Here is a 13,690-nt window from a genome sequence, read left to right on the forward strand (position 1 = left end):
TGGTGTATTGAGAATTACCAATAACGTATTGTGACTCTTTTCTCAGTATATGCAGCATTGACTGCTTCAGAATGTTAGTGGTTTTATTTTGCCAGTGAGAGGGTCTAAACAGCGCAGGCAGTCTCCCTGAGGTTCCAGAAGTCATCACACACTTGTATAAGCTCTTTCAGTACTTTTACGTCAAATTTAAATTAGTATAGTTGATGCATTTTAAGAAAGCCCTTACTACTTAACAGTAGATAAGCTGTTGGTGTCTGGTAAATACAGAAACACTATTGGCTCTAGATATTTAGAATTAATTGTAAAACATTTAGAAAAGCATACACAACACCTATCTTTTGTTTCATGCAGTTGCTGTGATTGGCTGATAAATATTTGTCAAAGAAAGAGAGAATTGAAAGCTCGTACGGTGTGGCTTGGATGTCCGGAAAAGTGTGAAGAAAAACATCCCAGAAATTCTATAAAAAATCAGAAATATAATATATTTACCTTTATACCTGGGGTAAGATTGTTAAATTCTTGAAAATGCACTAGATATTGGAGATTACTAACTTTGTTCTTGTTTTTTTTTCTCTCATTAATTCTGTCATATCCAAATCAGAGACCTTTGAACCATGGGTATTTCAAATAATTGTGAAATAATTCATATACTTCTCTTCTTCTTTTTTTGTTTTCTTATATGTTATTAATAGCCACATAGTAGAATTCAGCTCAAGAAAATTTATAGTCTGATTATTGCCTTCAATTCCAGATAAACATCACATTTATATCATTGTAGAAATAATCACATAAAGCTAAATAAAACTACCAGAAAATAAGTCATGAATTTTGACTGGGAATTTGTTTGGAGGGAAATGTTGAGTGTATATAATGGTTAAAGCCTGCTACGGCTGTCACTCAAGCACATTTCTGGCTCAAGTCTCTGGCGTCTCTGGGTCCTGTGGCACACTAGGTTTGTTTGAGCCCTCTCAACATCTTGGGGGTAAGGGGTTTGATTCTAAATGCGATTTCACCCCTACTGCCATCTCACTGGGGCTTCTCCTTTGCCCTTGGACGTGGGGTATCTTTTTAGTGAAGTCCAATATTCTCCAGAAACCATACTCACAGAAATCTAGTCAGTCTAATCACACTAGGACCACAGCCTTGTCTAACTATATGAAACTAAGCCATGCCCGTGGGGCAACCCAAGATGGGCAGGTCATGGTGGAGAGGTCTGACAGAATGTGGTCCACTGGAGAATGGAATGGCAAACCACTTCAGTGTTCTTGCCTTGAGAACCCCATGAACAGTATGAAAAGGCAGAATGATAGGACACTGAAAGAGGTACTCCCCAGGTCAGTAGGTGCCCAATATGCTACTGGAGGTCAGTGGAGAAATAACTCCAGAAAGAATGAAGGGATGGGAACCAAAGCAAACACAATGGATGTGACTGGTGATAGAAGCAAGGTCCGATGCTGTAAAGAGCAATATTGCATAGGAACATGGAATGTCAGGTCCATGAATCAAGGCAAATTAGCAGTGGTCAAACAGAAGATGGCAAGAGTGAACATCGACATTCTAGGAATCAGCGAACTAAAATGGCCTGGAATGGGTGAATTTAACTCAGATGACCATTAAATCTACTACTGCGGGCAGGAATCCCTCAGAGGAAATGGAGTAGCCATCATGGTCAACAGGAGAGTCCGAAATGCAGTACTTGGATGCAATCTCAAAAACGACAGAATGATCTCTGTTCGTTTCCAAGGCAAACCATTCAATATCACAGTAATCCAAGTCTGTGCCCCAACCAGTAATGCTGAAGAAGCTGAAGTTGAACAGTTCTATGAAGACCTACAAGACCTTTTAGAACTAACACCCCCAAAAGATGTCCTTTTCATTATAGGGGACTGGAATGCAAAAGTAGGAAGTCAAGAAACACCTGGAGTAACAGACAAATTTGTCCTTGGAATGCGGAATGAAGCAGGACAAAGACTAATAAGAGTTTTGCCAAGAAAATGCACTGGTCATAGCAAACACCCTCTTCCAACAACACAAGAAAAGACTCTACACAGGGACATCACCACATGGTCAACACCGAAATCAGATTGGTTATATTCTCTGCAGCAAAAGATGAAGAAGCTCTATACAGTCGTGAAAAACAAGACCAGGAGCTGACTGGCTCAGACCACGAACTCCTTATTACCAAATTCAGACTGAAATTGAAGAAAGTAGGGAAAACCACTAGACCATTCAGGTATGACCTAAATCAAATCCCTTATGATTATACAGTGGAAGTGAGAAATAGATTTAAGGGCCTAGATCTGATAGATAGAGTGCCTGATGAACTATGGACTGAGGTTTGTGACATTGTACAGGAGACAGGGATCAAGACCATCCCTATGGAAAAGAAATGCAAAAAAGCAAAATAGCTGTCTGGGGAAGCCTTACAAATAGCTATGAAAAGAAGAGAAGTGAAAAGCCAAGGAGAAAAGGAAAGATATAAGCATCTGAATGCAGAGTTCCAAAGAATAGCAAGGAGAGATAAGAAAGCCTTCTTCAGCGATCAATGCAAAGAAATAGAGGAAAACAACAGAATGGGAAAGATTAGAGATCTCTTCAAGAAAATTAGAGATACCAAGGGAACATTTCATGCAAAGATGGGCTCAATAAAGGACAGAAATGGTATAGACCTAACAGAACCAGAAGATATTAAGAAGAGATGGCAAGAATACACAGAAGAACTGTACAAAAAGGATCTTCACGACCTGGATAATCACAATGGTGTGATCACTCATCTAGAGCCAGACACCTTGGAATGTGAAATCAAGCTGGCCTTAGAAAGCATCACTATGAACAAAGCTAGTGGAGGTGATGGAATTCCAGTAGAGCTATTTCAAATCCTGAAAGATGATGCTGTGAAAGTGCTGCACTCAATATGCCAGCAAATTTGGAAAACTCAGCAGTGGCCACAGGACTGGAAAAGGTCAGTTTTCATTCCAATCCCAAGAACGGCAATGCCAAAGAATGCTCAAACTACTGCACAATTGCACTCATCTCACATGCTAGTAAAGTAATGCTGAAAATTCTCCAAGCCAGGCTTTAGCAGTACGTGAACCATGAACTTCCTGATGTTCAAGCTGGTTTTAGAAAAGGCAGAGGAACCAGAGATCAAATTGCCAGCATCCGTTGGATCACGGGAAAAGCAAGAGAGTTCCAGAAAAACATCTATTTCTGCTTTATTGACTATGCCAAAGCCTTTGACTGTGTGGATCACAATAAACTGTGGAAAATTCTGAAAGAGATGGGAATACCAGACCACCTAACCTGCCTCTTGAGAAATCTGTATGCAGGCCAGGAAGCAACAGTTAGAACTGGACATGGAATAACAGACTGGTTCCAAATAGGAAAAGGAGTACGTCAGGGCTGTATATTGTCACCCTGCTTATTTAACTTCTATGCAGAGTACATCATGAGAAACACTGGACTGGAAGAAACACAAGCTGGAATCAAGATTGCCGGGAGAAATGTCAATAAGCTCAGATATGCAGATGACACCACCCTTATGGCAGAAAGTGAAGAGGAACTAAAAAGCCACTTGATGAAAGTAAAAGAGACGAGTGAAAAGGTTGGCTTAAAGCTCAACATTCAGAAAATGAAGATCATGGCATCCGGTCCCATCACTTCATGGGAAATAGATGGGGAAATGGTGGAAACAGTGTCAGACTTTATTTTTTGGGGCTCCAAAATCACTGCAGATGGTGATTGCAGCTATGAAATTAAAACATGCTTACTCCTTGGAAGGAAAGTTATGACCAACCTAGATAGCATATTCAAAAGCAGAGACATTACTTTGCCGACTAAGGTCTGTCTAGGCAAGGCTATGGTTTTTCCAGTAGTCATGTATGGATGTGAGAGTTGGACTGTGAAGAAGGCTGAGCGCCGAAGAATTGCTGCTTTTGAACTGCGGTGTTGGAGAAGACTCTTGAGAGTCCCTTGGACTGCAAGGAGATCCAACCAGTCCATTCTGAAGGAGATCAACTCTCAGATTTCTTTGGAAAGAATGATGCTGAAGCTGAAACTCCAGTACTTTGGCCACCTCATGTGAAGAGTTGACTCATTGGAAAAGACTTTGACGCTGGGAGGGATTGGGGGCAGGAGGAAAAGGGGACGACAGAGGATGAGATGGCTGGAAGGCATCACTGACTCGATGAATACGAGTCTGAGTGAACTCTGGGAGTTGGTGATGGACAGGGAGGCTTGGCGTGCTGTGATTCATGGGGTCGCAAAGAGTCGGACACGACTGAGCGACTGAACTGAACGTTCTCCAGTCGACAGTTGTTCAGCAGGGAGTTGTAGTTTTGGAGTTCTCGCAGGAGAAGAAGATGAGCCTCTTGTTGAAAGTGAAAAAGAATGAAAAAGTTGGCTTAAAACTCAACATTCAGAAAACTAAAATCATGGCATCCAGTCCCATCACTTCATGGCAAGTAGATGGAGAAACAGTGGAAACAGTGGCAGACTTTAGTTTTTTAGGCTCCAAATCCCTGCAGATGGTAACTGCAGCCATGAAATTAAAAGATGCTTGCTCCTTGGAAGAAAAGTTATGACCAACCTAGACAGCATATTCAAAAGCAGATAAATTACTTTGCCAACAAAGGTCCATCTAGTCAAGGCTATGGTTTTTCCAGCAGTCATGTATGGGTATGAAAGTTGGACTATAAAGAAAGCTGAACACCAAAGAATTTATGCTTTGAACTGTGGTGTTGGAAAAGACTCTTGAAAGTCCCTTGAACTGCAAGGAGATCCAACTAGTCCATCCTAAAGGAGATCAGTCCTGAATATTCATTGGAAGGACTGATGCTGAAGCTGAAATCCAATTCTTTTGCCACCTGATGTGAAGAACCGACTCTTTTGAAAAGACCCTGATGTTGGGAAAGATTGAAGGGGAGAGGAGAAGGGGACGACAGAGGCTGAGATGGTTAGATGGCATCACTGACTCAGTGGACATGAGTTTGACTAAATCCGGGAGCTGGTGATGGACAGGGAGGCCTGGGGTGCTGCAGTCCATGGGGTCCCAAAGAATCAGACACAACTGAACTGAAGGCTGTCATAATTTAAGTAAAATAACTTTTTTACACAAACATGACTGAGCAGCAAAATATCTACAAGCACTTTTAGATTTGTTTTCTACTTCACATTATACATTTCTGGCCTTGTTTTATTATTAAATCAGTAGTTGTCTTTAATTAGGTATCATGCTAAATTTAAATTCTGAAATTTAAATATTTATTACTTTTTGTTGTTTCCAGTGACATTTTTGTCTTAAATTATAAAGCTGAGATTATATGTATTTAGAGTAGTTGATTTATTTTTGCCTCATTCCCTATTTTAATAGATTTATTTATCTTTCTAAAGGCAAAAGAAAGCTGGTGCTGATTATTTTTCCATTATCAAAGTTTTTAACACGTTTTAAGTATTAGGTCTTACGCTATTTTGTAATAAATACTCAATTATGTGAAATGAGGGCTGCTTTAGCTTTCATGTTTTTATTTAAATAGCCATGCTGACTTTATATTGGGCGTTGATTAGCATCACTCTCCGCCCCCATCCATCCAGTAGTTGTCATATGCTTGATGTCTAATATGCTTCTTTATTAAAACACGCAAAACTAATGCCTCCATAATTAAAAGACTCCTCTTTTGTCAGGACAATAAAATGTAAACTGTCTTCCAGGCAGATAAATATTCTCATTTTTACTGAATGAAGCTGCTGTTTCCTCCTTAGGTTTAAATTATTAAATCCTCCCAGACTGGCTAAATACTGTACATTTTTCTGACGCCCTCTGAGTTCACTCAGCAGACAATAGAAATAGAGTCTTGATTGCAGTGTCCAAGGGGGGCAGTGCAGCTTAGTTTTTGATCTGAATGAGTTCACACAGCCTTCAGGATGGCTGTCCTGAAGAGACCTGTTGATGTGTCTGTACCACTGTTACCGTGGGAATGACTTTTTCCTTAGATTATCTCTTAAATTAGTCTTTTCATCTAAAATGTAGTATTTTAGAAACATTTGGTAATTGCACAGTAGGAATTCTATGCCATTTTTAGCACGAATGGCAGTTTCTGAATTGCTAATAGATATAATTTATGCTAACTGAGATTTTAAAGAAATCACTGAGGAAAAAGAGCTTTCTTTCCTGCTGAGATTAATTTATGAAATGATTCAAAACATTTTAGACAGCAATTGAATGTGATTATAAATATAAACGTGTTATCAGTGTAACTGATTTTTCAGTCACACACATAATTGTGTGATGATGTATACAGCTTCATTATATAAAAACTGTGATTCCAGCCTCTTTAAGTCAACAGTAAGGACTTAACCCATTGCTCTGCCCTTGTTAAAATTTCCATGCATTCCAAGTTGTATTTTAAAATGGCATCTAAGGAGATTTTGATTTACAATTTGATGGTTTGTAAGTTTTATTATAATTGTAGTCTGCTATTTAAGGTATTCCCATCTATAAACACGAGTTTTGTTCCATTTTGATTTTCAATTTAAATCTAATAAGTGAGGCATTTGTGAATAGAAGTCTGTTAATATACTAGATCTTGGATTTCCTTAAGGATTATTCTGTTTGAATCAAGAAACAAAAATGAAAATACAGGATTTGCATTCCTAAAAGATGCTATTGAATGATGATTTTAATTTAGTTTATATTTGAAAATATTGTTTAAGATCAACTACCAAGAGACTATAAAGAATATACAGGTAGTTTTCTTCATAAAAATTGGTCTATAATTTATGTATTTTTATATGTTTTCATTTCTTATACTTTGAGGGAAATAAATGCAAGAGATTAGTGTTTTTTTACGTCTGTGAATGATTTGCTTATCCCTATAAATGATTTGCTTATTCACTGGATCTTTGTGAAGGTACCTAATGTTCACATTCAAAAAATGTGGCTGTCATGTTTGAGTGTTTACCACTTCATAAATAAAAGGTTGCACCACTTTCCTAAAAGATTTTCTGAATTTATGACTTACTAACATTGGGAAGGTTTTCCTGTGTGTCTTGGGTGATACGCATGTAGAGATTTATGGAAGATGAATGTGGAAGACTGCATACAAGGAAACAGAAAACGAAAAGGTTTAACATAGTTGAAAGTTCTGTCTTTTTTTCAGTTTATTTTAAATATAATTTGGGTAATCTTAACTCTTTTTTGTGATTTCGTTATTAGAAAGCCATTGTCAAAATTAAGTTTATTGTGACTCGGTATATTCTCACTGTTGGTGGAAATAGTTAGATGTTATGCTGATTTTAATTAAGGTATGAAACATTTTTCTTGAAGAGATTATATTGATTTTTTTTTTCTTTTTCTTTTTAGGTTTTATATGAACAATTCAAGTTTTTCTTGAATCTCTATTTTCTGATAGTATCCTGCTCACAGTTTGTACCAGCACTGAAAATAGGGTATCTCTACACCTACTGGGCTCCTCTGGTAAAAAGAAAAGATTTTGAAATTAAGTTAAATTATTAAGTATTTAAAATACAGTTTTAAGAATTCGGGTGGTTAAAAGATAAATTGATCAGATTTTTGAAATGTGACATTGTTGCTGTGTGTCACTGCACTTTGTTAAAGGGTTTCTAGAGTCCTCTGCAGCCCTCCAGCTAGGTCGGCTGGAGACATTACAAAGCACTTTTGCTGGTGGGGCTGGGGGTTCTCTCGGGCCCCAGGGGGGCAGCTCCATGTCCCAGCCCAGCTCTCTCCTGTGCTAGGAGAGAGCAGGTGCCGTGTGCAGAGTAGGTGTTGGGCAGAGGGCACAGCAGTTGCACAATGCTGCTGGAGCCTATGGACGTACGGCTGTGGTCGGCGGGCCCACGGGGTGGTGGGCTGTCGGGTTTCCTCCTGAGTGGGATGGGGCCGCTGTCTGTGTGTGCACGGGTCATTCAATGGGGAGCCCTCAGGCTGACCCCGCAGTCCTAACCAGCCACACGGCCGTGCAGAGGAAACACAGGTGACTTCTGCCTCTTTGTTTTCTCTCTCTTTTCTCCTCACTGGAGGTGGTTTTCTGGTGTTTAACTTGAAGTACATATTTTAGATGTGAGTTTTAAAACTTTTTTTGGGTACAGTGAGAATTGTAAATCTTACACTGTGCATTACTGTTTCCTTTTGTAGTGTTTATTACTTTTTGTCATTTTTTGTTTTCATTTATTGTATGCTTCACAACTAGTATAAATTGAAGGAAAAATGTAAAACTAAATAGTAAAAGAATTTTCCCTTTTTTGCTAAAGTCCAATTTTCTCAAATACTTTGTTTTATTTTGTTTAAAGGGGTTTGTCTTGGCTGTTACTATCATGAGAGAAGCAGTTGATGAATTTCGGCGTTTCCAGCGAGACAAGGAAGTGAACTCACAGCTGTACAGCAAGCTTACAGTAAGAGGTGAGCAAGACACTTAATCCAGTTTACCATTGGTTCATGTGATCATCATTCTAGACTTGAGCATAAATGCAAGAAAACGTCTTAGTTTTGTTACTGAAAATAGTATTATGCAATTACATGTTACCTAACTGATTTTCCTATAATAATATGAATGCATATGATTTCAGGATAGATTTTTATTCTCTCGATGCTTGAATGCATGTATGTATGTGTGAATATAGATGTATACACACACCGTTAAACACGTGCATGCACAGGTACATATACAGGTGTGTGTGCATATACGTTTATATATAGTTACATATATGCTCTGTTACAGTTTGTATAGGATGCTTGTGTGTACTAGACACACATGAAACCCGACTTATGTGTACACATTGTAAAGCATAGCATCGTCTCATTTAAAGTCTGTCTTTGCAGTCTGTTTTAAACAGTCATCAGGACCAGACGTCTGGTGCCAGGGCCTGAAATGATACCTGGGGAATAGGGCCTCCAGCACCGAAACAGATGTCGAGATCCAAAATGGAAGCCGGTGTGCACTGGCTCCCCCACACCCTTCACTCCGGGCTTGCACCCTTGTCTGGTTTATGTGTTAAGAGTTGTTTATTTGGTTTTCAGTCCACTGTAGAAAAGAGGCGGTGTGATAGGGAGAGAATGTGCGAAGCTATTATGATAAGGATGAGGACAGGAAAAGGTGCCAGAGAGAAACTCCATGAAGACTCATAGCACCTTGGAGCCTGTCTGGAAGCGGAGTTCAGAGTGGAGTGGGTTTTAGTCCCTTGTTGGTTATATATGATTTGGAACTATGTTGTCTCGTTCTGTGGGTTGTATTTTTTCTTTCTTGATGGTGTTCCCTGATGCACAAAAGTTTTTATTTTCATTAAGTCCCAAGTTCATCTGTTTTTTTTCTTTTGTTGCTTATATTTTGGGGTTGTATCTAAGAAATAGTTTGTCAACCCAAAGTTACAAAGATTTACTTCCGTATTTTCTTTTAGGAGTTTTATAGTTTGAGCTATTACATTCAGGTGTATGACCCATTTTCATTTTGTATGTGGTATTGCTTCACATTCTTTTGCATGTGAATACCAAGTTGTCCCAGTATCATTTGTTAAAAATATTATGCTTTCTCAATTGAATTGAAAAATTAATTATTAAAAAGCTTTGCTGCTTTAAATCTTGGCATGGTAGAGGAAAGGTGTATTGTATAAAAAAGAAGGTAAGCTTTAGTTCTGGGGAAAAGACTCCCCAGAATGGCCATGTAAATTAGGTATAACTTTGGTTCGTCTGTTTTAGAATACAGTGTAGATCTTGGCTTGTGTTTTCTGTTGTTTTATATTGTGAAATTTGGGCTGAGCAGAGATTTGTTTCTGTGCACTGATTGTATCATTCACAAATGAACAGTGCAGTGATGTCAGCAAAATGAAGAGTAGGCAGCTCCACAGATCAATCAGGACCTGGCAGAGCTAACTTGTCAGGACTCTGAAAAACGTCAGAGCCTTACAGCATCTAGGGGATTATTGAATTCAGGAAAAGGCCACTTGAACATAGTAGGAAAGCTCCTTGGTGTTTTCGCCTGCCCTTGCTCCACCCTGTCCCCGACATGGCACCCTCCTTGCAGATGGCAGTAGCCAGATCCTAATTTGGGACTCTGGACGCTGACTCTGAAGAGTGCGGAGCAGAGCTTATTGTGGTGAATCGTTTTTGTCTGTCTAACCTGTGTGGGGGCTACCTGAAGGACTGACCCAGTTGGCTTGTCTATCTCTCACCTAACTTGCAACTCTGGGCAGGAAAGCTGCAGGCGTCTCTTATAGTCTAGGCTGGGTCCCAGCCGCAGCAGCTGGGCAGAGATATCACAGCCGGGCTCACACACTAGCTGTCACAGCCAGGCAGGAAGAATCGGGAGGGAATCTGAAGTGCCCCTGTTGGCCCAGGGGTGTGTGTGTGGGGGGAAGCGGTTTGAAAGCCATGCTCAGGGCTGGATGCAGGCTCATGGCAGGCAGAAGCGAAGGCTGAGGCGGAGCTGCGACCAGGGCTCCCGCACAGAACCGTGGTCTGCAGAGGCTGTGAGCAGCTGTGCCTGCTCCTGTCTTCGTCCCTGCTCCCTTCGCTTCCTCCCTCCACCGCCTCCTTTTTCCTCACATGCAAGGAGATCTCTTTCAAACACTGGTTGAATATAAGCTAAAGTAAGAAAGACTTGGGAGACCGCATATGACAAAGAATACATGCTTTATAAAAATAGTTTAGAAAAGTCACCAGATATATACATGACTACAGCATATACTAAGCAGCAGAGCAAACCCAAAAGGGGGAAATATTTCACTTCCTGAGTTATCAGATAATACTCAAAATGCCTGGGATTCCACAAAAAATTACAGAGAATGCATTTCACAGAAGACATTAACAAAAACTGTCTCTGAGGAAGCCCAGACATTGGACTTCCTAGACAAACATGAACATCACCCACCTCAGTTATGTTCTGAAGCTAAGGGAGATAGTGCACAGATGCTGAAAGATACCAGAACAGTGTGTTGGCAGATAGAGCATATCTGTAAACATATGTCAGTATTTTTTTAAAAAAAGCAAGAAATTCTGGTACTGAAAAATACAGTAAATGAAAGAGAAACTCACTAGAGACTTTTCAGTAGCAGACTTGAGCTGGCAGAAGACAGATCAGTGAGCCTGAGCCTCTGGTCACTGAAAATGGTCGAGCCTGAGGAGCAGGGAGGAGAAGGAAGAGCAGTGAGCAGGTCCTGAGAGGCTTGTGGGGCAGCGTCAGCGGTACTGAGGTGCCCAGAGGAGTGCGTGCTGGAGGAGAGGGGAGATGTGAAGGGATATGGCCACTGACCCCCAGTTTTGACAAAAGATATAAATCTACACACTGAGGAAGTTCCCTAACGCCCAGGAGGGTCAGAATGGAGACCCACACTGAGACATAGCATCATCACATGGTCTAAACCCTGGGGCCATGAGCAGCTCGAGAGGCGGCTCCTCCAGCCAGGGTCCTCGGCGGTGATGAGCACGCTGCAGGCTTCTCATCAGAGACCGGAGGGCAGAAGGAGTTGGAGAAGGGAAAACTGTCAACAGAAATTCTGTATCTAGTAAAGCTGTCACTCAGAAGTGAAGGCGAAATGAAGACCTGCCCAGATAAATTTAGAATTAAGGATAGGAGCTCAAGCAGATGCACACACACCCCTGCTTGTCACGGCACTACATAGGGTTGGCAGAAGGCGGTGACGTCGGTTGTCCTTCAGTGGATGAAGGGCGAGGGATTGATGGTCTCTTCATAGCCTGGGATGTTATTCGGCTATAAAAGTTAATGAAATACTGATACATGACAGAACATGAATGAACCCTGAAAATGCTGTGCTGTGTGTGAGAGTCAGGTACCAGAGGTCGTGTATTGTGCGATGTCGCTCTTGAAACACACAACCGGTAAGTTAATAGAGTGCAGGTGTGGCTGCTGTGGCCAGGGAAGCAGGGGTGGGGTGCAGTCCTCAGTGGGCGAGGGCTTCTCTGGCAGTGGCGAGCGCCTTGTGGAACTTGGTAGAGTTGGTTGTAGAATACTTTGAATGTACTAAATGCCACTGAAGTATTTACCTTAAAGTGGCTGCTTTTATGTCATTTTCACTGAGTATAAACTATTGAGGAAGACAGACTGGTATATATCTTTTGTGTGGTTTAGTTACTTAGTCATGTCCGACTCTTTGCGACCCCATGGACTGTAGCCCGTCAGGCTCCTCCATCCATGGGATTTTCCAGGCAAGAACACTGGAGTGGGTTGCCATTTCCTTCTCCAGGGGATCTTCCCGACCCAGGGATCGAATCTGGGTCTCCCTCATTTCAGGCAGATTCTTTACCAACTGAGCCACCCGGGAAGTATGTATCTTTTACAGTTCTGTAATTATTTGAACTCAAAACAGTTTTACTATTTTCATTTCAAATACAAATGAAAATTTACCTTTTTAAAGAAATTGGTCATTGTTGCCTGTGACCTGAGTAGTGGACATTTCACACGTGGGTGATAGTCACGACAGCTGGTGCTGCTTGATGCCCAAGTGTGTCAGAGAAAATGCCCTGTACTCACTCACACGACACCCCCTAGGCGGCTGGCATTGTCTCAGTGACAGTGAGCAGCCAGGGGCTTGTGCAGAATGGTCTGCCCTGAGTGGCCATCCTTCTGGGTGGAGTTTGCGTTTGAACCTGGACCTGTTGACCTCAAGTCCAGTGTTCTTTCATCTGTGGCATGTTGCTTTGTGATTGGTTATTTTGCTAAAGATGATTGGTGAGTAAAATTTAGAATGTAAAAAAATGGAGTTTATGCTTATTGCTGAGTATAGTTTAAAATATATTTTCTTATCAAGAATATTTGCTGCCTACGTAACTTCTAGTGTTTCACAGTTACCTATTTTTTGAATGGCATTGATGGCTCTTTCCTCTGTAATTCACTGTAGTCTGTTGTAGCATTTTACAGCATTTGAATTTTTCTTATTTGGGGTTCTCAAGCACATTGTTGTAGAAATACACTGAGAAAACTTAGTGTGTTGTATTTTTGCTTTTGAAAAGGAAAACCACTTCCATTTGCTAACATCTTGAAGGCGCTGTGTTTGGAAGCAGAGAGTATTTTGACTGTGGCATGTGATCTCAGTGAATACTGAATGATTTTTAGTTTGCTGTTTATTTCATTGCCTCATAAACTGCTTTTCTTGGGTGGGGATTTTCCATACCTGTTGCTTCCACCTTCCTTCCTGTCTCCGTGTTTGTGACTGCCTGTGTTATGCTTTATCTCCTAGTGAGTAGCAACAGTCACAGAATGAAGTGATGTAGACTTTCCTGCTTCTTGGCAGCTTTTGCAAAAATTCCCAATGAAGAAGTTTGAATTGTGTGGCCATTCTGCTTTTGGATTCTTGGAATCAATGCTGTTTTTTTCCTGTTGCTAAGGAGTGGTTTGTAGATTGTATACCTTGCTTGTCTTCATCCAGTTGGCTAGTTCACAATTAATTTCCACATTTGTTAACTAAGTACCCACTGTGTGTCAGCTACCAGAATAAGCTCATGAAATTCAAACATGGATCAGTTATGAACTAATGCTGTCTGTTTTCTAGCAGATGAGATCAACCCAGAAGTCTTCGTTTATTTGTCTGTGTTCTCGGCAGCCACCAGAACTCAGCAGGGCTAAGTCATGTCAGCCATTCCCAGATTTAAAACCTAAAGCTAGTGTGGAACTTGATGTTTAGAAATGAACTTGAAGTAATTCTGTGCTGCTGCTGGGTCCTT

At 40.7% G+C, this 13,690-nt stretch overlaps 1 protein-coding gene across 3 annotated transcripts in view; it reads left to right on the forward strand.

Moving 5' to 3' along the window:
- ATP9B (ATPase phospholipid transporting 9B (putative)) overlaps positions 1-13,690 on the forward strand; it is a 163,639-nt gene that overhangs the window by 25,187 nt on the left and 124,762 nt on the right. For all 3 annotated transcript variants that reach the window (XM_040264381.1, XM_040264383.1, XM_040264382.1), the window contains exons 3-5: positions 352-502; positions 7,361-7,474; positions 8,308-8,416. In XM_040264381.1, coding sequence (XP_040120315.1) covers positions 352-502; positions 7,361-7,474; positions 8,308-8,416 — 374 coding nt within the window. The remainder of the gene's footprint in view (positions 1-351; positions 503-7,360; positions 7,475-8,307; positions 8,417-13,690) is intronic.

This window comes from Oryx dammah, unplaced genomic scaffold (genome assembly GCF_014754425.2).
Source record: "Oryx dammah isolate SB20612 unplaced genomic scaffold, SCBI_Odam_1.1 HiC_scaffold_22, whole genome shotgun sequence".
In the NCBI taxonomy this organism is placed as follows: domain Eukaryota; kingdom Metazoa; phylum Chordata; class Mammalia; order Artiodactyla; family Bovidae; genus Oryx; species Oryx dammah.